Source organism: Prionailurus bengalensis, chromosome X, assembly GCF_016509475.1.
Source record: "Prionailurus bengalensis isolate Pbe53 chromosome X, Fcat_Pben_1.1_paternal_pri, whole genome shotgun sequence".
Lineage (NCBI taxonomy): Eukaryota > Metazoa > Chordata > Mammalia > Carnivora > Felidae > Prionailurus > Prionailurus bengalensis.
In genome coordinates this window covers 20,226,790-20,252,966 of record NC_057361.1, presented here as the reverse complement: position 1 = coordinate 20,252,966, position 26,177 = coordinate 20,226,790, and the positions used below count along the sequence as shown (strand labels likewise).

The following is a 26,177-nucleotide window of genomic DNA, read 5'->3' as shown; positions in this document are numbered from 1 at the left end:
GAAAATCAAAATTGAATAAAAATTCCAGGGACTAATTTGCACATCATTTCTTTTCTTTTTTTTTTTTTTTAACGTTTATTTATTTTTGGGACAGAGAGAGACAGAGCATGAACGGGGGAGGGGCAGAGAGAGAGGGAGACACAGAATCGGAAACAGGCTCCAGGCTCTGAGCCCTCAGCCCAGAGCCTGACGCGGGGCTCGAACTCATGGACCACGAGATCGTGACCTGGCTGAAGTCGGACGCTTAACCGACTGCGCCACCCAGGCGCCCCTGCACATCATTTCTTGACTCAAACTGTATACAGATAGTTCGAGGGCATCTACTAGAAATAATTTATTCAGATTAAAATTTTGTCAGTAAAAAATATTTGTACTTCTAGTAATACAAAAAGGGCTTAAGAATCGGTCACACATTTATTTGGTTAAGAGAGCATCCTGAGGGCTTGTGGACATTTCATTGTCCTTTAATACTCATATTAGCAAGACAAGCACATTGTTAAATGATTTGGGTTTCTATCAGTTAGCTGTGCATTAATATGATGGAGAACTATTAATACACAAGCCTTGACACCAGGCAAATAATTCCTTTTCTTCTTTTTTCAATTCCTCATCTGACATGGGTTCAACTTTCATGATGTCAGAAGATGGGGAGGAGAAGATGACTGTCTTTTTTTGCTTTGTATGTGATGTATCTGTCTGTGGTTCCTAGGTAGAATTATAAATAAAAGACGGAAAAAAACTGGTTTTTACTACTTTGTTTTTATAGTGACTGTTTATACTTAGCCTCCTCGTAAAAAACTTAGAGCAGATTCTTTAAGAATTACAAAGTAACACATCAATACGTGCTGGTTGTCAATATTCCTACAATGTAGGAATATACTGAGGGCGACTTTACACCTACTGCTTTTGTAAGTTTAGATAGAAATGGATTTTGTTTTGACAAAACCACCATTAGCATCGTGCTGAATTGACAGCGTCAACATACAGAGACGACAGTTTTTCATTGCTGCTGTTGTCGTTCACCACCTCATACTGATGCGGAGCCCAAACAGCCAATATTTATCAGGTTAGCTCTATTGTGGAAGAATTTTTAAAACATGGGGCACCAAGAGGAACATAGCTTTAGACTATCTAAGTAGATACCAAAGGCATTTCAACCTTCACCTTGGAGATAAGGAAAATTCTACTTATAGAAGTAGAATTACTTACAGTTTGAATAGTGTACAAAACAATGAATTCAGTACAAGTTCAACTTACAGTCCCCACAGAAGCATTTTTTTCTTTAGCCATCTTGTAAGCTTTTTTCATTTTTTCAACTTTCATTTGAGCTTGCCTAGATCGACGACCCAGATGTTGAATTTGACTCTGCTGTTGGTAGGGCCCATACGAAGGTTGGATAGTTGGAAAGGATGAAGGACATCTAGAAAAGATTTGTATTATAGACAGAAAAAAATGCACAAAATAACATTTAAATGTAAAGCAAGTTCCCTATTTTTTTAAAGCATCTTCCAGCAAATGTATCATAGACCTCAGTTTTTGGAGCAGTACTGCATGTAATTTTTTAGGCCAAAGTTATCATTTCTGCTTAAATTCCACAGCACAGTTCCTTATCTGTCACCTATGAAGGTGTATATATGAGGACATGGACCACAATGACGGTGAAAATGATAAAACATGGTATCAATCTAATATCCGTTTTCCTGGAAAATACCATGTAGTAGCCACTTGAATCTTTTTTAACATACCATATACTAACACCAAAAAACGGGTAAATTTCATAATGGCCAAAAACAAGCTGTTTTTATCAGTGCTGGGATCAGATACAGGTGGTGCCACGCCCTACGCCTTACCACTGCAAAGCACATAGGCCCAGCTTCCAACTGACAGCATTGGCCTCACTCAGCCCGAGGGCTTGCTTGCGAAAACAGGAGCCCATGTGTGGAGAAAGTGCCCGAGAATTACTACCTCACCTCCTAAGCAGCCCTTAGCCAATGACTGCTGCACATTGGCGTATACATATCCCAGCTCCCTTGCCCCCGCAGGATAAGTTGAGTCACGTGTTCTACAGTGGCTTGGACATTCCCGGGAGGGATTAAACTCCACTTACCCGCAGAGATAACCTGTTTGCTGACACACACTGTTTCGGCAGCCTGCCCCTCCCTGTTTCCCTTCCATGGATGGTTCTGGGGATCACCTCCCAGATAAACTACTCATACTCAAATCTTTGATCTCCCAGGAGATCCCAAACTAATACTGCATTCATAGAAACCTGTAAGAAAATACTTTTACCTCTTTAATTGACTTAGAATTTGGCTACTTAATTTGGCTCTTCCAGTGACTCATCTTAGACAATCAATGGCAAGGGTTCAAATAGCAAGGAGCCCACGGTTATACATGGTGGCAGAGAAAATTACATCATTTATTTGGCCTTGGTGGTAATAGGGTTAAGTTCTATATTCAGTGCTTATATGGATGAGTTAGAGAAAGTCTATTTCATGATGACAGACTGCCCCCTACACCAGGCCATCTGTCTGGCAAATGTATACCCTTGATCATAAAATATATGGGCTAAATTATATTATTGGGGCAGCACCACTCATCTCTAGCCCTGAAAAAATCCAGCGCATTTGCCTGATACTGGGTCACCAGTGTCTTCTTTTCCTTTCCACGAGTATTTTTTTCCTTTCAAGTATGACTCTGTGGAAATTGACTACCAATACATCCTCTTCAATCTGATTACCTCTTTCTTTTTCTCAAGAAAGAAAGCTCTTCATTTGTAAATAAGATGGGCTAGGTGAAACTTGTAATGGAAAGAAAAAAGGAATATAATGAGAGCAGTCGTATTCTGTCCATACTGTTTCAGATCATAATACAGTCTATTTTGCTACAACATGAGTTTCTATAATGTGAATTGGCTCACATGTTATTGCTAAAGAAGGGAATAATGTCACTGTAATTTATATGCAATTTGTCCTCAGCAAGGAGAGCCGGGATAGCAAGACGAGAATTATAACCTTCGGCAGAAAAGGAAAGAAGGTCCTCAGCCCTGTGTGCCACAGGCAACGGGAGCCCTTTTGGCTGTATTTATGAAAACGAGAATTAGCACCTGCATCTAGGGCTCTCTCCCCAGAGTGGCACCCCTCAGCTCACGATCCACCCTTACGGCGCTCCACCATACTCCCCACCTTGAGGGGGTTTCGGTTATTGGCAGGTTGCCCGGCCTCTCGTGTCCGCTTACAAGGCAGCCACACTAGCCCAGGGCCACACTTCCATCTGCGCTAGCACCGTGCCCACTACCTGCTCTCATTAAAGAGATGCCAGAATTTCCACTCGATCGTTCTACATGTTTTATATTTTCTGTGCTGGCCTCCAGCCATCCTGAGCTGCCTGTCTGCTGGTGCAAGTTATCTCCCCAGGTTCCAATTGTCCTTTTTGTTAGTGTTCTGTTTACAAAGATGCAGAAGTTTAGAGCAATCTGCCCCAACCCTGTTTTTCCCATATGCCCTATTATTATCATCTTTCATGAGCTATTTGGCAGAAAGTGAACATTTTCAGAAATGCCCCTAGTATCACAACCCAGGTAAAATGTCACTTTTACCTAACTTCAGAAACAATCCGTAGCTGGTGCTTACGCATCTCTTCCGTTTGTGGCTTCTGTAACAGATACTTCATTTCTTTTTGTAGACGGTGTGAGATTATTCCAGACTCTGCATAATGAACTATGTCATATATTATCATCGTCCTGGGGATGTTTTTGAGGTTTAATTTTCGCCAGTAGTTATTTCTGCCACCATAGGATGCAGGAGTCTCATCCAGAAGACTGGAGTACTATATGGAAACAACAGGTAAGAATGATTGGTTGTGGGTACTCTAGAATGTTTTTAGACACATTTCTCAAGGTTCACGTGTCCAATGTCACTTCATCAAAAAGCATTCCCTGATCCCATCTCTGAACTTTATCAGCAACGTTCTTCTATGGCTTCTTACCGACTACTTGATGTTTTAGTTATCTGTGTACTTAGCTTCCCACCGGAAGTGCGCAGGGTCCTTGTCACGCAGTATCATGTACACAGTACCACACTCACTAAATCTTTATTTAATGCATAAACATTTTAATGGCAAATATATGATCTGCATACCTGGTGGTACTTGTTCCTAACATGCTTAGGTTGAGAGGACATTTGCATAAGCCTTTTCAGAAATAATGAGTTCATCTCTGGTACTAAGGGGCGAATTTCACTATTTTCATTTATAGTATTCGTAGAAATCCCACTGCTATTTATTTTTTGAATTTAAAATATCAAATTAGGAAGGTTAAAATTCAAATATATATAATCAATTCAACCTTATAAAATGTTCATTTAAGAAATAAAAATAGGGGAGATGCTCTAGCCACTGCCCTTACCACGGCAGCCATGATCTCCCTAACGGACACCCAGAACGTTGGAATGGGATTAACAAGATTTGGAGTGTTTTTCCTGTTCTTTGGAATGATCCTTTTTTTTTTTTTAATGTTTATTTATTTTTGAGAGAGACAGAGACAGAATGCGAGTGGGTTAGGGGCAGAGAGAGAGGGAGACACAGAAGCAGAAGCAGGCTCCAGGCTCTGAGCTGTCAGCACGGAGCCTGACGTGGGGCTTGAACTCATAGACCTTGAGATCATGACCTGAGCCGAAGTCAGACGCCCAACCGACTGAGCCACCCAGGCGCCCCATGATTCTCTTTTTTGACAAAGCACTACTGGCTATTGGAAATGGGCTTCTTTCCTGTGGTCACTGGCTTTATTAGAAGAGTGCCAGTCCTTGGATCCCTTTTGAATTTACCTGGAATTAGATCATTTGTAGATAAAGTTGATAGCAACAATATGGTATAACAACAAGTGAACTGAAGACTCATTTAAAATATTGTATTATTTATAAATCCTTTGAGGAATATTCAGCACAAAATGAAATGACATGAAATAGCTTGTAATGTTCTTTACAGAAGTTTAAAACGTACAGTCTACAAAGTACCAATAGCAGTTAACAAAGAAGAACTGAGAACAGGCTTCTAATCAAGTGATCTGAGAAGTCAGCAAGCAAACTAAAGGAGATGAAATCTATGTTACAATACTTATTGAAACTCTTGAAGGCGATTTTTATTGTTTATCCACAATGTGTGAAACACAGCCGTCCTTGGAGAACTGCAGTGCCTGTTTCTTTCCTTTTTATTTTGAGGGTGCAGGAACACGCATAGGCATTTGCTTTTTAGAAATACCCACTGGAGGGGCGCCTGGGTGGCGCAGTCGGTTAAGCGTCCGACTTCAGCCAGGTCACGATCTCGCGGTCCGTGAGTTCGAGCCCCGCGTCAGGCTCTGGGCTGATGGCTCGGAGCCTGGAGCCTGTTTCCGATTCTGTGTCTCCCTCTCTCTCTGCCCCTCCCCCGTTCATGCTCTGTCTCTCTCTGTCCCCAAAATAAATAAAACGTTGAAAAAAAAAATTAAAAAAAAAAAAAAAAAGAAATACCCACTGGAATGGCAAAAATATTTCTAGTTGCACTGTGTCTCTGAAAGTGATGCATGAATTAGCTTGGATTATGTCATTTTAATGTATTAAACCCAAGAAAAACCTAGTTTTGATGGATGAATCACCTTTTTTTTATATATAAACGTATGGCTAAAATAAAACATTGGTGGTTCTTCTGATTCCTAATATTTTAAAACCAGATGAAAATCTGAACTAGATATTCACTGTTGGAATACACAAAGGTCATTTATTCTTCATAAACAAACACTCAGAACTACTCATGTGTCTTGAGAGTCTGACCTGATTATCTGTATCCTACATTATATGTAAGCATCTAACAAAAAGAGTTCTTGACTATGAAGTAGTCTGTTACATCGAATAGTCTTTTATTTAAGATACTAAATGATGCAAACCTAATGGATTTTTCCATGTCATGGTGTTTTTCTTTCTTTCTTTCTTTCTTTCTTTCTTTCTTTCTTTCTTTCTATTTTAGCAGTGGTTTTACTATTTTGCTTTTCATAAATCAAATAACTATTGGTAATGTTTACTTTAAGATGTAATATGTTAAAAGGTTAAACTTATAGGTATTTGTTAAGGGCTTTTCATGTAAGGCCGAGTTTTCCTTTATTTTTAGCCTTTTCATAACATAAAAATCAATACACATGATGAATGCTTCATAAGATGCTTTGTCTTGAGTTCATGGAGAAAATATCTGAATTCACATGCTAAAGTTAGTTTACAGTAATTAAATGGGCTATAGTTTCTTAAAAACATGACACTAAAAAAATGTGTTGTTTTTTCTACTATTGATGCTTGACTGGCAGTAAGAAACAGTAGTTGTTTCTTAGTAGTTTTCCAAGCTGACAACTTTTCTGGTAGATGTAAGAACACATTTCAACAGCCATAGTACTATTTGTTTTACCACTAATGACTGCACTATTTACCTTTTTTTTAACAGTTGCAAAGCTTTTTAATGCGCAAAATTATAATTTAAATATGTGATTTTTATTTACAAACATGTCTACAAAATATATCATAGATTGCATTATTTTTGTATGCACAATGCACAAAGAACTCCCATTTTTGCTTGTCAAAAGAAGGAAAGACTTGGTCCACAGTTTAATAGTTCAGTCTTGTGGATTACTGTCTTTTGGTACTGGCATTTGACTTATGACATAATCAGTGAAACTAGATGATATTGACAAAATGAGACTCCTACCTCAATAGTTCATGGAATAATAAAAGACCTAGTGTTGTGTCTAATGTTCTTCAAAAAAGTAATATCCTCATTTGGAGAGTGTCAGATATATACATATTTTGGGGATCGACTTATACAAGTTGCCCTGTAGGACTCTTCTACATATTTTTGACTGATCCATATTATTTTCAGTGGCTAGATAATTCTACCTTTTTAGAACAAGAACAGTATCTGTAAATGTAATGAACATTTGTATTATTTAGCTCCTTTGTAGACATGAATTTCTACCAAAATGTTCTTTGCACCGTAACAGATAACTTTTTCAAAATCTTATTTCATAAGCATTATTAGAAGTTGTGTAAAGAAAAAAAAAAAGAAGTTGTGTAAAGGATTTGATAATTTCCCAGTCCTTAGTAAGATTGAGGGGCTGGAGCAGTTTTCAGTTTTCAAAGAGCCAACAGTTAATCTCAAATTTGAGTTTGGGACTGCTTGGCAGTGCTATTTCTTATTCAGAACCACTGATGAGTCTCTATTTTTAAACATATTAGTCTTCTGACAGAAATCACTGTACATTGTATTGTTTCTTCCTTTCCAAAATGAGCCTTCTTTGTGACAAAAATGTACTTTGATTATTGCTATACAGATGGATGAAAAGGTCTAATACTACCTAGCCTTAAGTGTACCTGGCACTGTTCAAATGTATTTTCTGTAACACAAACATTCTTGCAATGTTTTTCTTTTCCCCTTATAAATTGTAATTCCTGGAATACTGGTGCTTTAAAAAGTCTCAGTCATTTTATATGATCTAACAATGGAATATTGTAAATACACTAGTCTTACCTCTCAATAAAAGGGTACTTTTCTGTCAAAGAAAGAAAGAAAGAAAGAAAGAAAGAAAGAAAGAAAAAGAAAGAAAGAAAGAAAGGAAAATAAGGCCAGGGGAGCCCAGGTGGCTCAGTCGGTTAGGTGTCCAACTTTGGCAAAAGTCATGATCTCGTGGTTCATGGGTTCGAGCCCCGCATCAGACTCTCTGCTGTCAGTGGAGCCTGCTTCAGATCCTCTGTCCCCCTCTCTCTCTGTCCCTCCCCAACTTGTGTACCCACACTCTTCTCAAAAATAAATTTAAAACTTAAAAAAAAACTTTAAACAAAAAATAAATAAGTAAATAAATGGAATAGGGCCAGAGGATCTACAATGCTGGGAAATAGAATATCAGCTAGGCATTTAGGGTATCTCTCTCTCTCTCTCTCTCTCTCTCTCTCACACACACACACACACACACACACACACACACAAGCAGTCTTTCTTTTGATTATTTAGGCAGGTACAAATTTTAATTACTACCATTTGATTGAATAAGCCCAGTCCTCCAACAACACTTTCAATTTCAGTTTCCATAGTGTAAGTTAGTAATTGTATAAAATGCAAACTTTGCTGAGAGCTCTTCAGTCCATAGGTCACTACATAAATAACAGATGTGTGTAGTGATTAGTGACAAATCAGGTCGCTTCTTCCAAAATGTGTCACTGATTGGTCACCGAGGATCTGTTTTGTTCAGTTCACACAGAGACAGCAAAGTATGTAGTTGTATCGCCTCTTTGTCTCCCGGTGATAAACCCATGTGACATTTACCAAAAAATATATATATAATAAAACAAAAATAAAAGATAATCAAAAGAACAGGCCAACAGAGAAACACAAAGTGATAATGTTGGAAATGTAAATGGAGTTCTGCAAGAAATAGGTGACCAAGGGGATACTGACATTGCCGTCATTCAAGAGCTTGTGGCTGGGCAGCTAGAGGAACTTGGTGAAGGTGAATTTACCAGCATAAATGAGGAAAGTGGTTGTGACAACAAGGATGAAGCTGGCCCAGAGGAAGTGACGCTGACAAAAAAGATACTTCACATTACAAGAACTCTGAGATTTCACAACATTTAAAGCGTAGGGGTGCCCGGGTGGCTCAGTCGGTTAGGCGTCCAACTTCATCTCAGGTCATGATCTCATGGTTCATGGGTTCGTGCCCCACACCGGGCTCTGTGCTGACAGCTCAGAGCCTGGAGCCTGCTTCAGATTCTGTGTCTCCCTCTCTCTCTGCCCTTCCCCCATTCACGCTCTGTCTCTCTGTGTCTCTCAAAAATGAATAAATATTAAAAAAAATTTTTTAACGTGCAAAGGACAGGGGCACCTGGGTGGCTCAGTCGGTTGAGCGTCTGACTCTTGATTGCAGCTCAGGTCGTGATCGAGCCCCACACCAGGTTCTGCGCTAACAGTGTGGAGCCTGCTTGGGATTCTCTCTCTCTACCCCTACCCTGCTCTCTCTCTTTCTCAAAATAAAGAAACAAACATAAAAATTTTTAAAAATAAAGTGCAAAGGATAAAATGTTGGTAGGTAATCTAAACTTAGGAAGGAGTAGGACAATTCACCAAGGCATAGAAAAGATGCTCACTACGTATTGTAAGTTACACGAGAAGAAGAGGCAAGTGCAGTTGAAACCACTCCTGATAAACTGTTTTTTAAAGCTTTATTGGGATTCACATCCCATACAATTCACCTATTTAAAGTATATAATGCAATGGTATTTAGTATATTTACAGTTTATATGTTTTTTACAAAGAAATGAAACACTCTTGATCCTCAATGTTCCTAATGTTTAAAATTATAGGGTGATAAATGTTTTGCTTTTTTTTCCATTTTCCTATATAACAGATAGCAAGAGAGTTTTTAATGTTTTGATAAGATTTAAAAAAATTTTTTTAATGTTTATTTTTGAGAGAGAGAGAGAGAGAGCAACAGCAGGGGAGGGGCAGAGAGAGAGGGAGACACAGAATCTGAAGCAGGCTCCAGGCTCTGAGCTGTCAACAGAGCCCGACGAGGGGCTCAAACCCACATACTGTGAGATCATGACCTGAGCCGAAGTCAGACGCTTAACCAACTGAGCCACCCAGGTGGCCCATTGACAAGATTTTTTTAAAGGCATGGCACAATCATGATTTTTCCCATTGATTATTAAATTTGCTTTGCACAGTTTCAGCTTGCACGATCTTTTTTTTTTTTAAAGATTTTATTATTAAGAAATTTCTACACCCAATGTGGGGCTCGAACATACAACCCCGAGATTAAGAGTTGCATGCTCCACCAACCAACCAGCCAGGCACCCGTGCATGGTCATTTTTAGGGCCCCGCACTACCGTGTGAAGTGAGCACTGTTTTACTTGCTGAGAGTGGAGCAGTAAAATGGGTAGACACCTCAGAACCATCAATGACCTGCTCTAAACTTAGCTATGTGACCTTGGGCAGGTTTTTAAAAATCTTGTTAAACTCCATGTTTCTCATCTGTTAAAGGGTCACATAATTCACAAATTTGAAGATTGAAGGAGATAATAGGCAAATGAAGAGCTAAAAACAGTGCTGTGTCCATAAAGGGCTCAATAAATGTCAGCAATCATCATGTCTCTCTCTCCCAATATGTCTATCTGGGGACTTCTTTCTATGACACCAATCCTTGGCTTAGCCACAGTCTGCAAGTACGTGACCCATGTCCTTAGCAAAGACAGTCAGCATCCCCAAGCGCTACTTATTTCCCGGTTCAATTCTCTCATTTTCCAGGTTAAGGCTCTAAAGGAAAGAAAACACAACTGGGAGTCTCTAAGGCACGGCAGTAATTTCATGTGTCACACTGACACAAGTGAATGAATAGTTATTATTATGAGCCAGAATTTTGGGATCCCTTGTTTCTTTAGGACTTGTAAAATGGCGGTAATAATAGTACCTACCTCTTAGGATTGTTATGAGAACAAAAGGAGTTGGTATTACAGTAGCGTTTGCTATTATTATTATTTAGGTATCTAGTTTACGTTCACTGATTTAGCACTGCTGTCCAACCTGTTATGCAAACCAGAAACCGAGGAGCTGTGCCGGACACCTTCCCTTAGCTTGACTCCCTGTCACCAAGGCTCCACTCATTTTATTCTCTAACTATCTCTTGTGTCTCTAGCCTCATGGCCCTCAACCAAGAGACCACCATCTCTCCTGAAGTACAGCAGAAGCATCCAAACTAGGAGAAAGCTCTTGCTGTCTGTCCTCAAATCCATCCTCTACACTGCAGCCACATGGGTCTCTTCACTTACTAGATTAGATTACCTCATTTCTTAACACACTGTACCAGCTTCTAGTTGGACACAGGATGAAAGAAAAGAAAAACACCTCACTATGGTCCAAAGGCCTGCCTGAAGCTCTCTTACCAGCCCTCCGGGCCACCGACATGCCAAACCCTCTGCTCTCTCTTCTCCAGCCCCACAGACCTGCTTTCAGGCCCTGCGTTTCTTCCTGCCACAGAGTCTCTGCCTGGGGCGCAGCACCTGCTCAGCCCCAGACTGAGGCTGTGACACATTGTTGATTGCCTGCCCGTCAAGCATTTCCCACTTCTCCCTTGCCTCCAGAGCCCTGTTTTTTTTTTTTTTCCAAGTATGGAACAGTAATATGTTCCAGGAAGGAGGGCCCCAGCATATGAACCATGATTTTTCTAAGTCAATCATGGAAAACGGTCCCACGTCCCTTTATCAGTGATTAGTTTAGGGGGAGCATGTGATCCAGTTCTGACCAAAGGAACCCGAGGGGAAGTCTGCTGGGAGCTTCTGGCAAAGATTTTTCTTCTTGAGATAAAAAGGAGAATTACGCTTAGGAGTCCCCTTGTTCCTGCCTTTGAAGGAGGTTGAGAACGTGATAGGCATCTTGTTACCATGTGAAGGAAGAGAAGAGCACTGGAATGAGCTGACCCAGAGCCCTGACGTCCTGGGGCTGCTGCATTAGCTAGCCCAGGACCCACCTACCTGTGCACTTTGGACATGGGACAATAAACGTCCTTTGTTGTCTAAGCCTCTTGTGGCTGGGAACATTCTGTTACTAGAAGCACACAGCATCCAAACAATAATCGGACCCTTCATTACCAGGCCAAATCTCCATCTTGCACTATTTTAGTACCATGTATTTGAGTTTTTGACTTTTTTACTGAGATAAAATTCACGTAATCTAAAATTCACCATTTTAACCATTTTAAAGTATACAATTCAGTCTAAATAAACATTGTATCACTACTATCTAACCACAAAACATTTCCATCACCCCCAAAAGAAAGGCCACATTCAGTAGCTATCACTCCCCAAATGTAAAAAGCCAAATATTATACGATTCCATTAACAGAAACTACCCAGAATAGGTAAAGCAGAGACAGGGAGACAAAAAGCAGATCCGTGGTTGATAAGGGCTGGAATGATGGAAGAATGGGGAGTGACAGCTTAATAGATACGAACTTTCCCTTTGGGGTGACAAAAAGGTTCTGGAACTAGATGAGGGTGGTGTTTGCACAACATCATGAATGCACTTAATGCCAGTGAATTGTACCATTTAAAATGGTAAATTTTGGGGGTGCCTGGGTGGCTCAGTTGGTTAAGCATTCAACTCTTGATTTTGGCTCAGGTCATGATCTCACAGTTTGTGAGTTCAAGCCCCACGTCGGGCTCTGCAATGACAGTGTGGAACCTGCTTGCAATTCTCTCTCTCTCCCTCTCTCCCTGCCCCAACCACCCTCGCTCACTCACACGTGCTCGCTCTCTCTTTGAAAATAAATCAACAATAAAATGATAAAATGGTAAATTTTACATTGTATGTATCTTGTTACAGTGAAAAACATGTATGATCCTTTCTTCTTGGAGTACAAGGCCAGAGGCTTTTTTTAATTGTTGTTTCTAATATCTAAATCTCAATTCCTTACTTGCATGTAATCTTGCAGGGTGACAATATCAATTTCATCAGTTATTTTGAACTTCTGGAAAAAACGTTCCTCTTCCATAACTTGATGACAAAATCTCCTTTTCCCCATTATTTTGCAAGCATCGGCCACTGCCTATAAAGAGAATAGAAAATAGACTTTTAAAACAGTAGTATAATAGCAGTAATTACCAGTGCACGATTCACATGTTGTTTCTGACAAACACATCAAATGTTGTTCCTTCCTTCTGGCAGCTTGCTGGTCAATAAAAATACTGTATTTACAAAGAAAAGACTGTATAGGAATTTTTAAACCACTTAAAATTTGTTTCCATAACCATGTCTACATAGTTTTAAAATGTAGGTGGAGCAGTAATGAGTTTACAATTCTCAGAGAAACATGTTTTTTTTTTTAATCTGTTTCCCCCCCTCAAAAAAAACCCATTCTTTTCCCTTAAAAAACCAAACCAAACCAAAACAAATCTCTAACGTCACTCATGCTGTCAGGGCAAAGAAAACATCCTTGGTTGTTACATAGGTCGCCCTGGGAACTGCTCTGAAAGGTGTCACCGGGTGCCTCTCTTTCATGTGTTAGCTAATCCCTCACCCCCAAATGGAAACAGGGACGTTTCAGATTGCTTAGACTTCCCTCTGTTTCACACTTCATTCTCAGGGGCCAGAGAGTAGCAAAGCAGTTTTTTTTTCGGTCCGAAGTGTCAGCATTTTATACTCAAGGAAAGCACCTGAGAGGGCAGAGGTACAGGAATGACAGTAAGTGCGGAGGACCAGATCCCATCCGGCCCTATTTGCACCGTACCCTTCCACATACACCCATCCTTTGCTAAGCGCTATACATAGACTGTGAGTAGAGACTTAAGTACTCCCCACCCTTGTTCCCACCCCCCATAAGTATGTGCTGACTCTTCTAACACATATTTATATTACATATCTGTGCTTCTGGCCACAAAGCATATGCTTATGAGAAGGGAGACTGGTGTAGATGAAAATCCAAATATCTTTAGATTCCAGATTAGTCTCTCTTCTCCTTTGTATCTCAGAATGTGTATTTGTGAAAGCATGGGAACTCCATGTTATAAGGCTGATAGGAGGCTGGCTGAGACGAGATCGAAATTTGGAATCTCTGTTCTTTTTTACTTAACATACAATGTAACAATGAGCCTGAATGTATTTCCCATTTCAATTTTCACTTTTGTTATTAAGAATATTGCTTTTTAAGTTTGTCTAATTCCAAAGCTTAAAACACAGACACGTATGGAAAAGGAAAGAATATTCAAATGGTTGTAGTTTTATTCCTAATGCGCTACCTGCAAGGGACAGAAACAGCTTATGTGATGGAACCTTCCTTTAGGCAGATCATCTTTGTTTTCCATTTCATTAGTTTCTTTATACACTATGCCTCTAAAGAGAAGGCAGTAGTGGCACGTATCTCCATTATGCTTTCTTGCAATTAATTTCCTGTGGGTTCTCATTAACCATCCTCACAACGATACTAGAGGTAAAAGCAAATAAATTGTACAGTGAACAAGTCTGAAAGCCATATAATTTCTGCTCTGAGGATTTCTTTAGATATAACTATATTTTACTTTAGCTCAAGTTACTTGGTAAGGGTATTTCTTGTCAGTTCTTCCCCACTCTACTCCACTCAGCCACCACCCACAATCCCTCCCAGCCCTGGTTTCCTTATTTGCACAGCACCTCAGCTGTGTGGCTCAGCTGTGTCGGGCCCAGCCCAGTATCCAGCCAAAAAAACCCTATGCCTGGCAGCACAGGGCAGGCTCGCTGCCCACTTGCAACAGGGGTTTGAAAAAAGTTTGTCCTCCGACGGCCAGGATGTTCTTTCTCAGGCATCTGCCGCGTAAGGCCAGATTCGGGAAAGTACTTCTGGGTAGGAAGGGATGGGAGAGAAGAGCCCAGACCCAGGTGAAGGGGAAGGGCGGAAACTGGGCAAGAAGCCCAGGACAGCAGCCAATCAGACTAGAATTCAAGAGGCAGGTTCCATTCTTAGTGGGTGACTCAAAAGGCCCAAGAGGGGCATCTCTAAATGTGACACCTCCCCTGGTACCTGGCATCACTGTGGCTCAGAAGCCCCCACAGCCCTGCCGCTGGCCCAGATCCACACCTGCGCTTGTCAAGTTACTCTGCTATCTGAAGTCACTTCCCCGCCCGCCTGGAAATTGACACTCTCGAAACTAGCAAAAGCTGGCATCCCTGCACAGGAACCGTGTTTCTGGTTTGGAGCAGTACAGTGATATACAGGCTCAGAATTAATAAAACCACCACAACCGCTGGTGTTGTTTCAACCTCAAAGTGCGCACAGGGCAGCGGACAGACTGAGAGTATGCAAGCCTCAGCTCTGCCCCTGACAAGCCCCTCCAAGTTCCAGCTTCCTTGCAGTCAGAATGGGAGTAACATGCACCTCACCAGAGTTATCAGGGGGCCGTGGAAGAGAACACATTTAGCAGGCCTCCTGACTCAAGATTGGTTAAGAATGCAGGCTCTGGAGTCAGGATTACTGGGTCTTGATAACGGTTCCTTCGCTTTCTAGATGTGGGACCTTTGGCAAGTTACTTAGTCTTTTAAAACTGAGGATGACAACAGGCTGTACATTCTAGAGTTTATGAGAATGCAATGATAATGCACACGAAATGTTTAACATAGTACTTGATAGTGCTCAATAAGGGCAGCTAATATTAATAATAATGTTTTTCCTTTTTACCTAAATGCCCAATCCTCAAAAAGAACAGGGATCTTCAGTTGAAACTAATGGTTGCTGGATATTAATGTGTGAGAACAGGCAATTACTCAGAGGCATTCCAGGCCATGGTGTGTGCAGCGGGCAACTTTAGTGCTTGTCAAACTCCATTGTACGTAGGGTCATCTGGGGGGGGGGGTCTTGTTAAAATCCAGGTGTTGATTCAGTGGGTCTGGGGTGGGGGCTGACATTTTGCATTGCTAATAAGTTCCAGGGGATGCCAGTGCTGCGGGTCTGTAGATCACACTCTGAGTAGCAAGGCTTTAGAATATTCTAAATATAGTTGGGAGGATGAACTATAGTGACAACCCTCTGAAAATAAGCATTGCTCTGAAAATAGATCATCGAAGTAGGTAACTGAAATGAGATCTCTTTTTGGTACACGTGGCTATCTGATTGTTCTAGCACCATTTGAACTGACTTGGCACCTTTGATGAAAATCAATTGATCATCTATGAGCGGGTGTATTTCTGAATTCTCTATCCTATCTCATTGATCTATGTGTCTCTTTATGCCATCATGACACTGTCAGGATCATTTTAGCTTTTTAAATCTTGAAATCAGCTAATGTAAATCTTTGTCCTTCTCTAAAGTGGTTTAGGCTATTCTACATCCTTTCACTTGTTTTTACGTGTGTGTGTGTGTGTGTGTGTGTGTGTGTGAATACGTGAGAAATACCATCGGGAAATGGTAAGGAAATGAAACTAGAAATGGAAATAACAACTAAGGAAAAGACAGAACAATAACAAAACTCTGTGAAACTCCCCTTCTTCATAAGTGAACTTAGATTACACGTCTGAACTAAAACTGACTTGTTTATTTCATATTCAGAAGTAAGTGGGGGCACCTGGCTGGCTGAGTTGGTAGAGCATGTGACTCTTGATCTTGGGGTCGTGGGTTCGAACCCCATGTTGGGTATAGAGATTACTCCAAAATAAAATCTTAAGGGGCACCTGGGTGGCTCAGTCATTTGAGTATCTGACTTGGGCTCAGGTCATGATCCCACGGTGAGTGAGTTCGAGCCCTGCATCAGGCTCTGTGCTGAGAGCTCAGAGCCCAGAGCCTGCTTTGGATTCTGTGTCTCCCTCTCTCTCTGCCCCTCCCCCGCTCTCTCCCTTTCTCTCAAAAATAAATAAACATTTAAAAAATAATAATAATAAAATAAAATCTTTAAAACAAGAGAAAGTGAACTTAGAAAAGTTGGATCAGTTTGCTAAACACACAATTTCTACATTCAAAGGACCTGAGTAGACTTATAGTGAGAAAAATTCTACTTCTACAGGTTTTCTATCAACCATGTATCCAAGTGTTAGCAGAGTTTGTTACAAAGTTGAACTAAAGGGAAAAAGGAATTCTAAACTGTTCTCTTGTGTTCTGATCATTTAAATCCCCTTAGAATATTTAGTGAAAAACTCAAACTAAATAGTGCTATCACATTTTTATAAGATCAAAAATTTTTAAAAATATATTTGTGTGAGTATTTTTTATGGAACAAAAGAAGGAGACACAGTAAACTATTAACAGTGATCACCCCAGGAAAGCGAAAGTCACAACACAGAGAGAAAAGGCATGAGGTGGTTTTCTTTTTAAAAAAATCTCTGTGCTATTTCCTTTTTTTCCCAACAGTTACTTTGTAATTAAAAAAAAACTGAATTTATTATACAGCATTTTAATGAGTTTTAATATACACACAGTGCTTTCCAGTCACGACCTCTATGTTTTTCATTTGCTCCAGCTTGTGGACAGTAGGAGCCACCAAGGGCAGATCCAAGAGAATTTCAGTTCCTGGAAAAGTCTCATTATGTAACCTCTAAAAACCAAGAATTGATGATATTTTATAGGAACAACAACAAGCTCATTCTGTACATAAATGTAACACGACTTTATTCCTCAAGATGTAGGATAAATATCAACTTTTGCATTTGAAGTTATTCTATATAAATGAACAAATATTGTTTCCGGAACACCATATTCCATATGAAAACACACAGTCCGTTTGATACATTCTGAAACTGAATTAAATTTTCTCTGATATTGCCTGAGAACACAGAGAAAAGCAGTCTCTTTATTTTCTAATATTCTTCAGAGAATAAATGCCGTACATCCTGAATCTGATCAAAAACTCCCAGGGGCACCTGGGTGGCTCAGTTGGTTGAGCGTCTGACTCTTGATTTCGGCTCAGGTCATGATCTCACAGTTTGTGGGTTTGAGGCCCGCATACGGCTCTATGTTGACAGTGCAGAGCCTGCTTGGGATTCTCTCTCTCCCTCTCTGCCCCCCCCCTTCCTCAAAACAAATGCATAAATATATTTAAAAAAAAAAAAGAAAACTCCCAGGCTGTATGGTCTTCTATCCTGAACACATTCCATTATTGATGATTTCAGATGGGCCTTACTTTTCATGTAAACTATTTCCAGAAGGCTACAGGAAAATAACCTTTGATGTACGGTTTATAAAAGGCTAAGTATAAGAATGCACATGTTTTCCTCAATCATTGTCGTGTATAAAGGCCAAAGGAGCAAAACCTACACTGCAGATCCTTGTTATTAAAAGTAGGATCCGTGGGCCAGCAGTAGTGGTAGCACCTAGGAACTGGTTAGAAATGCAGAATCACACATCCTGTCCCAGAGCTAATGAATCAGAAATTACATTTTTTAAGTTTATTTATTTATTTGGGGGGGGAGAGAAGAAGTGGGGGAGAGGTGGAGAACGAGGGGGACAGGGGACTCAAAGCAGGCTCTGTGCTGACAGCAGAGAGCCTGATGCGGGGCTCAAACTCACAAACTGCGAGATCATAACCTGAGCTGAAGTCAGACGCTTAACCAACTGAGCCACCCAGGCACCTCAGAAACTACATTTTAACAAGATTCTCAGATGATTCCTATGCTGTAGATAGAATTACTGTGTATATACTGGTATATATACCCAGAACTCAGGGCATTGCAGGGCTCGAACCCATGAACCGTGAGATCATGACCTGAGCTGAACTCAGACGCTTAAGTGACTGAGCCACGTAGGCGCCCCCAAAATTTTAATACAAAGAAAAGTGATGAGTATTTTTAGAGCCTTATATAAGGAATTCATTCCAAATATTTTTAGCTGATAAACAGAGACACTCTTGAAACAATGCTTAAAAAAATATTACCCGCCTGCTGGGCTGTTTAATGGTGAAATAACTTAGTCTGTACATTTCAAGTGCAATTTAGATACTACGTAGATGTTAAGAAGCTATTGGGGCGCCTGGGTGGCGCAGTCGGTTAAGCATCCGACTTCAGCCAGGTCCCGATCTCGCGGTCCGTGAGTTCGAGCCCCGCGTCGGTCTCTGGGCTGATGGCTCAGAGCCTGGAGCCTGTTTCCGATTCTGTGTCTCCCTCTCTCTCTGCCCCTCCCCCGTTCATGCTCTGTCTCTCTCTGTCCCAAAAATAAATAAACGTTGAAAAAAAAAAAAGAAGCTAAAGCAACATAAAATGGACATTGTGAAAGAAACATCACCTCACTTGATGGCTTTAAGAACTTTTTTCCACTGAAATAGTTGTAACCATGTCCTTCGGTATGAAGAAAAATTTTAAATACGATGACAGGTGGAAATGTTTCACCACTAAATCTGAAATAAAGACCCAAAATTAGTCATCTGGCATCAGGCTTGGGGCTGAGTTACTTCTCCTCCGTAACAGGTAACAAAATGGATTACAGAGGTGAAAGAGTCACACTTTGGTGTGTGGGCTCACAACTATTCTCATTCGTGTGTCAGATTGGACACATCATGGAAAAGGAGCCACTCTCAAGGCAACTTGTGGCCCAAGAGTCATGTCTCTGTTTCTCCACATAATAAATGAAAATAAGAAGAACACATTTACTCTGTAATTATACCCTGAGAACTTATGAGGACTTAAGAAAATAAATTTCTAAGTTTTCTTCATTTTAACTAAGTGCTTCTTGAAATAAATCACTATAGAAATATTACCTGAATCTAACTTTACACTTCATGCTAGGATCTTTCACAAGCTCAGCCTCTAAGGGGCTCACTTCCTTCAGTATTTGATGTGTCACACGAAGTTCCTGAAATAGATGATGATGCTATCAATGGAAAATGGTACCCTGCCCAGACGTAATTTACTGAAAATAACAGAGGTGGCATGGTGAAGTGAACAGTACATCAGACTTGATGTTCTAAAGACCCAGGTTCTAGTCTTGGCTCCTCCGTTTATTACCCGTGTAGCCTTGAGTCAGTTACTTCATCCTTTTAGCCTCCAAGTTTGAGTAGGTGTCCCTCCTTGAGATCCCAGGCACTGTTCTTTCCCTCTGACAACACTTTTCACAATGTACTCTAATTAACTATAAACTAATCTGTGTCTTCCACTAGACTCTAAGGGGCGTGAAGGTATGGGATACTGTCTTTTTACTCTATCATGTGTTCTTAGCATTTAATACAGTCCTTGGAATACAGCAGGTGGTTAACAAATATTTGATATTGAATGAATCACTGTAAAATGAGGAAAATAACTGTAATGTCACTAGCTTTTAAGCACTTTTTTTTTTAATTTTTTTTTCAACGTTTATTTATTTTTGGGACAGAGAGAGACAGAGCATGAACGGGGGAGGGGCAGAGAGAGAGGGAGACACAGAATCGGAAACAGGCTCCAGGCTCTGAGCCATCAGCCCAGAGCCCGACGCGGGGCTCGAACTCCCGGACCGCGAGATCGTAACCTGGCTGAAGTCGGACGCTTAACCGACTGCGCCACCCAGGCGCCCCTAAGCACCTTTTATATACCACATGCTCTGTTAACGCCTTATATACATAACCTCATTTAATCTTTACACCTCAGCAATATTATTCAAACATTATTGTTCTCAGCTTTCCAATGAGCAGGCTGAAACTCTGGGGGTGTCTGTAATTTATTCAAAGGCATGCGGGTAATAAATGGACAAGCCAGGATGCAAACATAGATCTCTTTGACTCTAAAGCCCCCACCCCCTGCCCCCATATGACCTGGCCAACCTTTATGCCTATGACAATCACATAAAAAAGTACACCAAAGGCCTTTTATAATGACAAATCATTATTAATGTAAGGTAGGATCTTGAAGTGTCAGGACAACAGATTTTTTAAAAAAAGAATTAATTAATTTCCTTTTTTCTGTTACCCTAAGCATCTAAAGTTATACCAAAACCAGTATTATGATAATTAAATGCCAGTGCCATACATGAAGACAATGAACGGGTAATGGACCTGAACCGGCACCCACTTACCTGAGTGGGTTTTCCCTGAGGTATTCTGCTTACTGGCATCAGAAATGGGTCTGTGGCTCAGATGGTGAAGAAGTGTACAAGCTGCTCAGAGCTGCTAAAACTCCCTTAATGTGACTATCACTAATTACAGACTACTGTAATCAGGGGTGATATGCTTAGAATACTTGGTACTGTATGAAGGAAAGCTTAATACTCCGCTGGCGTTGCCAGAGTTGTTCTTTTGGAGAGTGGAGGTGGGGCATGCCCACCTTTGGGGTGTTTTTGTTTTTGCTTTTGTTTCTGTTTTGTACTTAAATAGGACCATATTACTCACACTGCCCTGCACTTGCCTTTTTTCACTAATGAGCTATCTTAGCTGCCTTTGTTTGTATTGCAGAATCACATGCGAGGCTGCGAGGTTTAACACTACGAAAGCACCAAGGCTTATTTAACTAGCATCCCATAGGTGAACACTCTATGGTTTACTTTCTTTGCTGTTACAAACAATACTGCGATGAAACTGTACATGTGTTGTAGAAAGCATTCCTAGAAGTGAGATTGCTGGCTGGAAGGTAAGGACACTTTTAATTCAGAGATTTTTCTTGTTGATGATCACTGGCCCACATCTTCAAATAAGAAATCGAAATTTTTAAAAGATCTTATTTTGGTTTCAGAAAAGGAAATAATAGGCATGTCATTTACAAATAAATCCAGAAATATTCATTTAGGGCAATCCTAGAACCGCATGCGTTATTATTAGGTTCAAATAGGACATCAAAAAAAGGTTACATGTGGGGTGCCTGGGTGGCGCAGTCGGTTAAGCGTCTGACTTCAGCCAGGTCACGATCTCGCGGTCCGTGAGTTCGAGCCCTGCGTCGGGCTCTGGGCTGATGGCTCAGAGCCTGGAGCCTGTTTCCGATTCTGTGTCTCCCTCTCTCTCTGCCCCTCCCCCGTTCATGCTCTGTCTCTCTCTGTCCCAAAAATAAGTAAACGTTGAAAAAAAAAAAAAGGTTACATGTTCTATCTTTACTTCACACACCTTTTAGCTTGTAAGTAATTAAATCTTCCAGAGAAAACAAAAAGCAAAATACATACTGCTGCACGAATCGTGTGCTTTAGGAGTTGAAATATTGTTTTGTCCATATGAGATAACCAAGCTCTCTGTATCCTTTGGGCTGAAATATCTTTATTAGTTCTGAGAGGGAACAAAAAGAGGTTAAGATGAGTGAAGTAGTTTCCATTTTCCTAAAATCTTGGGGAACTCTCAATTTCTGCTTCTTCCCCCTGTACCATCCCATCCCCCATCCTAAGACTGACCTATGAGGAACATTTCGATGCGGTAATTGGAACTGGTCATTTGCAGAATCTAGTCAGAATGAGGATATAAAATATTTGAGAATATTTCCCTTGAGATCAAAAAAAAGTCCCAGCTAAAACTGTATCAGCAAAAGTATATATATTATAAATAAAAACGTGTGAAGGGACAAATCTGATTTCTTGAAACATCCGTGACCTAAAATGATTCCATTACAGTTAGTTCTTTAAAACACTGTCCGACTAGTCCAAGTCAATGAAAATAGCATGCAGAATACTCAAAGTTATGGTAGGTCCAATTTTCTTCTGGGAACAGACAACCATGCACCAAAAAGAGAAACTACCTTCTTTGATCTTTGCTTGAACCAGGCTCACCCCGTCAGGTCAGGTAAAAGAATTATTTTACTTTTGATCATGTGTCAGCACTAGCTAATTGTAGGGACCACCCTTTCCCAACATCCACCCCCCCATCCCATCATTACCCCTCACAAGGCTTCATGTAAAGAGAAGTAAGTACTCTTTTTTTTTTTTAACGTTTATTTATTTTTGAGACAGAGAGAGACAGAGCATGAACGGGGAGGGTCAGAGAGAGGGAGACACAGAATCTGAAACAGGCTCCAGGCTCTGAGCTGTCAGCACAGAGCCCGACGCGGGGCTTGAACTCACGAACCGCGAGATCATGACCCGAGCCGAAGTCAGCCGCTTAACCGACTGAGCCACCCAGGCGCCCCAAGTAAGTACTCTTATATAAAGTCACCATTAGCTGGCGAATGCAGACTACAAGACGCAGAGTTGAAAAGGCCTGGAGTATAGAAACAAAGCTTTAAATCCTAGCTGATGCCATTCATTAGCTAGTTAACTTTATGCAAATCACTTACCTTCTCCCAGTGGCTGCTTCCTCACTTATAAAATGTAATAATAAGACTGCTTCACAGTTGTCAGGATCAAAGAAATGTGTGTTAGCATGCTTTGCAAATTATGAAATACCATAATTATTATAATTACTATTCAATTCAAAAGTAATTTTAAAACAGACAAAAAAACCCTTCTAATTTATAAAACAAGAAGTGTTTGATGTTAGCTGGGTAAATACCGTATGGAAACTGACCCGTGGTGGAAAATGATAAAGAGCGAAAGACAGCTACTTACTGTTGTACTGCCGTTCCCTTTACAGTATTTGACAAATGCACTTTGTGGTCTTTTCCTGAGCATGGCTTATCTGGTTTCAGAACATCAGTAACTGATGCCTTTGAGAAGCACTTCCAGTGCTTCATTTTCCTGACGAAGTACTCTGAAAGTACACAGATTCGGCATTTGAGGTCATAATCTATATTATTGCACTGTTTGGACAAAACTGAACTGCCATATGGTTGTTGGGCTAATAACAGAACCCTTTACAAAGGAAGGCAACATGGATCTTAATGTTGCTTACAGTTTGCATGCTTTATGTACTAAAAATATTCTGAGGTATATGGAAAAGACAAGTGGATCTATCCATAGCCTTCTAACTGGCCTTCAGTCTCCAGTCTGTGTGTCCTTCTGGGTTCCTCCACACTGCAGCTGAGTTAATCCCGTAGAGCAATAATCTAGCCTTCTCACTCCCTAACTTAAAATCTTTCCGGGACACTTCATTTCCTCCACACTGAAGTCCACACTCCTTAGAATGGTGTTCCAGACTTTTCTGTCTAGTGTCCAATCTCTCAAACATCAAAATACCAACTTTCATCAGCATTCCTCTCTTGAGAACAAGAACTTGTCCCCAAAATTAGTCAATGTTTTACACACCTGTACCACTGATCATGCCATTTCCTCTCCCTGCAGTGACGTCTCCACCACCAGCAAACATCAACTCAGGCTCCAAGACGCCAGCTAATTGATGCCTCTTCTCTGAAGTTTTCCGCCCTCTCTTTTTCATACAACTGCTCACCCTGTCTCCAAGGTCCCATAATACCATACACGTTTTTCTTTTACAGTACTTCTCATATTGCATCATAATTTGTTTTCTTGGCGGTCACCCCAATAAGCTTGTTGAGGGCCGGAGGCATCTTGCTAACTATGGAATCTTCCGTGCCTAGCGAGAGTGCAGGGTTTTTACATGCTTGCCTGAGAACTTTCTGTCCTGGTTTTATCATGAAATAGCAGTGAGACTTTGGGCAAGTTCTTTAACCTCTCTGTAGCTGAGCTCCCTCCATGGTAAAGTGAGAGGGTGTATACTAAATGATTCCACCTTTGGTTTTCCATCCTTTGACACATTACTCCAATTTGAATGCAGTTCCGAAATTCGAAGTCACTGCTTAGTCTCTTCTACCAAAGCAGGGACTCTTTATCCTTTCTTCTGGTGCCATGGACCTGTATGGACAGACTCTTTTTTTTTTTTTTTTGTAGAGAGAGAGACAGAGCATGAGTTGGGGAGAGGGGCAGAGGGAGAGAGAGAGAATTTCAAGCAGGCTCCATCCCATGACTCTGACATCATGACCTGAGTCAAAATCAAGAGTCAGATGCTTAACTGACTGTGCCAACCAGTCGCCCCTGGACAGACTCCTTCTAAGAATTATGTTATTTTTTTTTAAGTTTATTTGTTTTGAGAGAGAGAGAGAGTGTGTGCACACGTGGAGGAGCAGAGAGAGAGAGAGAGAGAGAGAGAGAGAGAGAGAGAATCCCTAGCAGTCTCCATGCGTGGGGTTCGAACTCACGAGCCATGAAATTATGACCTGAGCTGAAATCAAGAGTGAGTTGCTTAACTGACTAAGCCACCCAGGCACCCCTAAGAATTATGTTTTATAAATTCATAACATAAAACATGTACGATCACAAAGGACTCCACAATTATATTGAAATCACTGTGAAAACATTTTCAAAATCAAAACTATAGGAATTTGTCCTCTTTATGCATTAAATGAGAGTTCTCAAAACTACTGTACTCGTCAAGAGATAATGAGCAGAAATGCTATGTCAAGATGTCTGCTACGACTGTACCATTATATGAAAATATCTGTGCTTTCTACTGGGGAGAAAGTCGCCAGTACTGCTGATACTACTGTGCTTTACTGCCTACACTATAATTGAAAGAAATGCTAAAGTTCAGCTACACATGAATGAAAATAAAGTTGTAATTTTTTCCCCATCTAAGTTCATACACCCTCTGAATTAAGAACTCTTACCCTAATTTATCACTATACCTCACACTTTTATATACACGTGACATTCCATTACTGATACAGAGCCTTCAGAGTCTTTTCAATATTTGTCCTTGGGCATCTGGATGGGGATGGCTTGGAATATACAAATGTCTGGATCAAGAGAAAATCAGCCCATAACATCTGGGAGTTGGACTGACACTCACAGCTGGGCTTTGGTGTTACCCTGGCTTCCTAACAACACCCAAACCAGAGCAAAGCCGGGCTTCCTTCAATTCGCTCCCACATGACTCAACCAAAGCCCAAATCTTATTATACATCTTTCTAGCACCCCCTTAGTGAGATGCCCCGTTGTGCCAAGTTGTGAGTTTTCCTCGCAGCAATCAGAGATATACTCAACTTTACAATTACAAGTGGTTGAACACTTGTCTTTGGTCTTGGGTTGGAAGGCAGCGACATGCCACCACACAAACCACAAAAATCTTCCAGATGCCTGCCTGGATGAATTTACACTTTCTATGGGGTGAGGAAGCATAATACAGATTGAAATATCAAACCCTCATTATGAGACACTATAACAATTATTTAGGCGAGATCACAGGTTTTAAAGGCAGACTACCTAGGTTTGGATCCCGGGTTCCTGCTTTTTCAGTGTGGCCTTGTACAAATTACTTCTCTGTGCCTCGGTTTCCTAATCTACTAAACTGGAACTAATAATCATACTCATCTACCTGGGTTGTTGGAAAGATTAGATGAATATGTGTAAGGAGCTTAGATTAGAGCTGAGCACATAGTAAACACTATGGTAGTTTCTGCTATTCTTGTTAATAAGATAAGTATTCTCATTATTACCTATTTCTAGTAGTATGAAGGGACATGTGATTCCCAGGGACGGGTATACGCTTAAGTATTTTAAAGGGAAAAAAGTCAGGGCCTTTCGAGAGTAAAGGACATGGCAAATTATATTAAATTTAAAACCTTAGGAACTTCCACCCCACGGTTAAAAAAAAAAAATCTGAAAACCTTTTGTGAGATAAATCCAGGCCCCAGAGGTCGGCGACTTCCGGCCATGAGACTTTCGAAGCAGCTCGATACCCGTCGAGCGCCCCCGCCCGGCGTCCTCGGAGCAGAGGATTCCCAGCCCAAGTCGCTGGGCGCCCAATCGCGGCAGCGAAGGCCGATTCCCAGCGCGGCGCGGTGCCCGGCACCTCCCTCCTCGCGCCCCCGCGTGTCGCCCACACGGAGCTGGCGC

At 40.9% G+C, this 26,177-nt stretch overlaps 1 protein-coding gene across 1 annotated transcript; it reads right to left on the bottom strand.

The window, feature by feature from the left end:
• Positions 1–739: 739 nt before the first annotated feature.
• CXHXorf58 (chromosome X CXorf58 homolog) lies at positions 740–26,140 on the bottom strand. Its single transcript, XM_043569645.1, has 8 exons — positions 25,949–26,140; positions 22,938–23,079; positions 21,570–21,669; positions 19,210–19,304; positions 18,738–18,849; positions 12,477–12,608; positions 3,599–3,828; positions 740–1,420 (listed from the first exon to the last, which is right to left on the bottom strand). Exons 2-8 carry the CDS (start codon positions 23,060–23,062, stop codon positions 1,249–1,251), a joined length of 966 nt encoding a protein of 321 aa, XP_043425580.1. The 5' UTR covers positions 23,063–23,079; positions 25,949–26,140; the 3' UTR covers positions 740–1,248.
• Between the last annotated feature and the right edge of the window lie 37 nt (positions 26,141–26,177).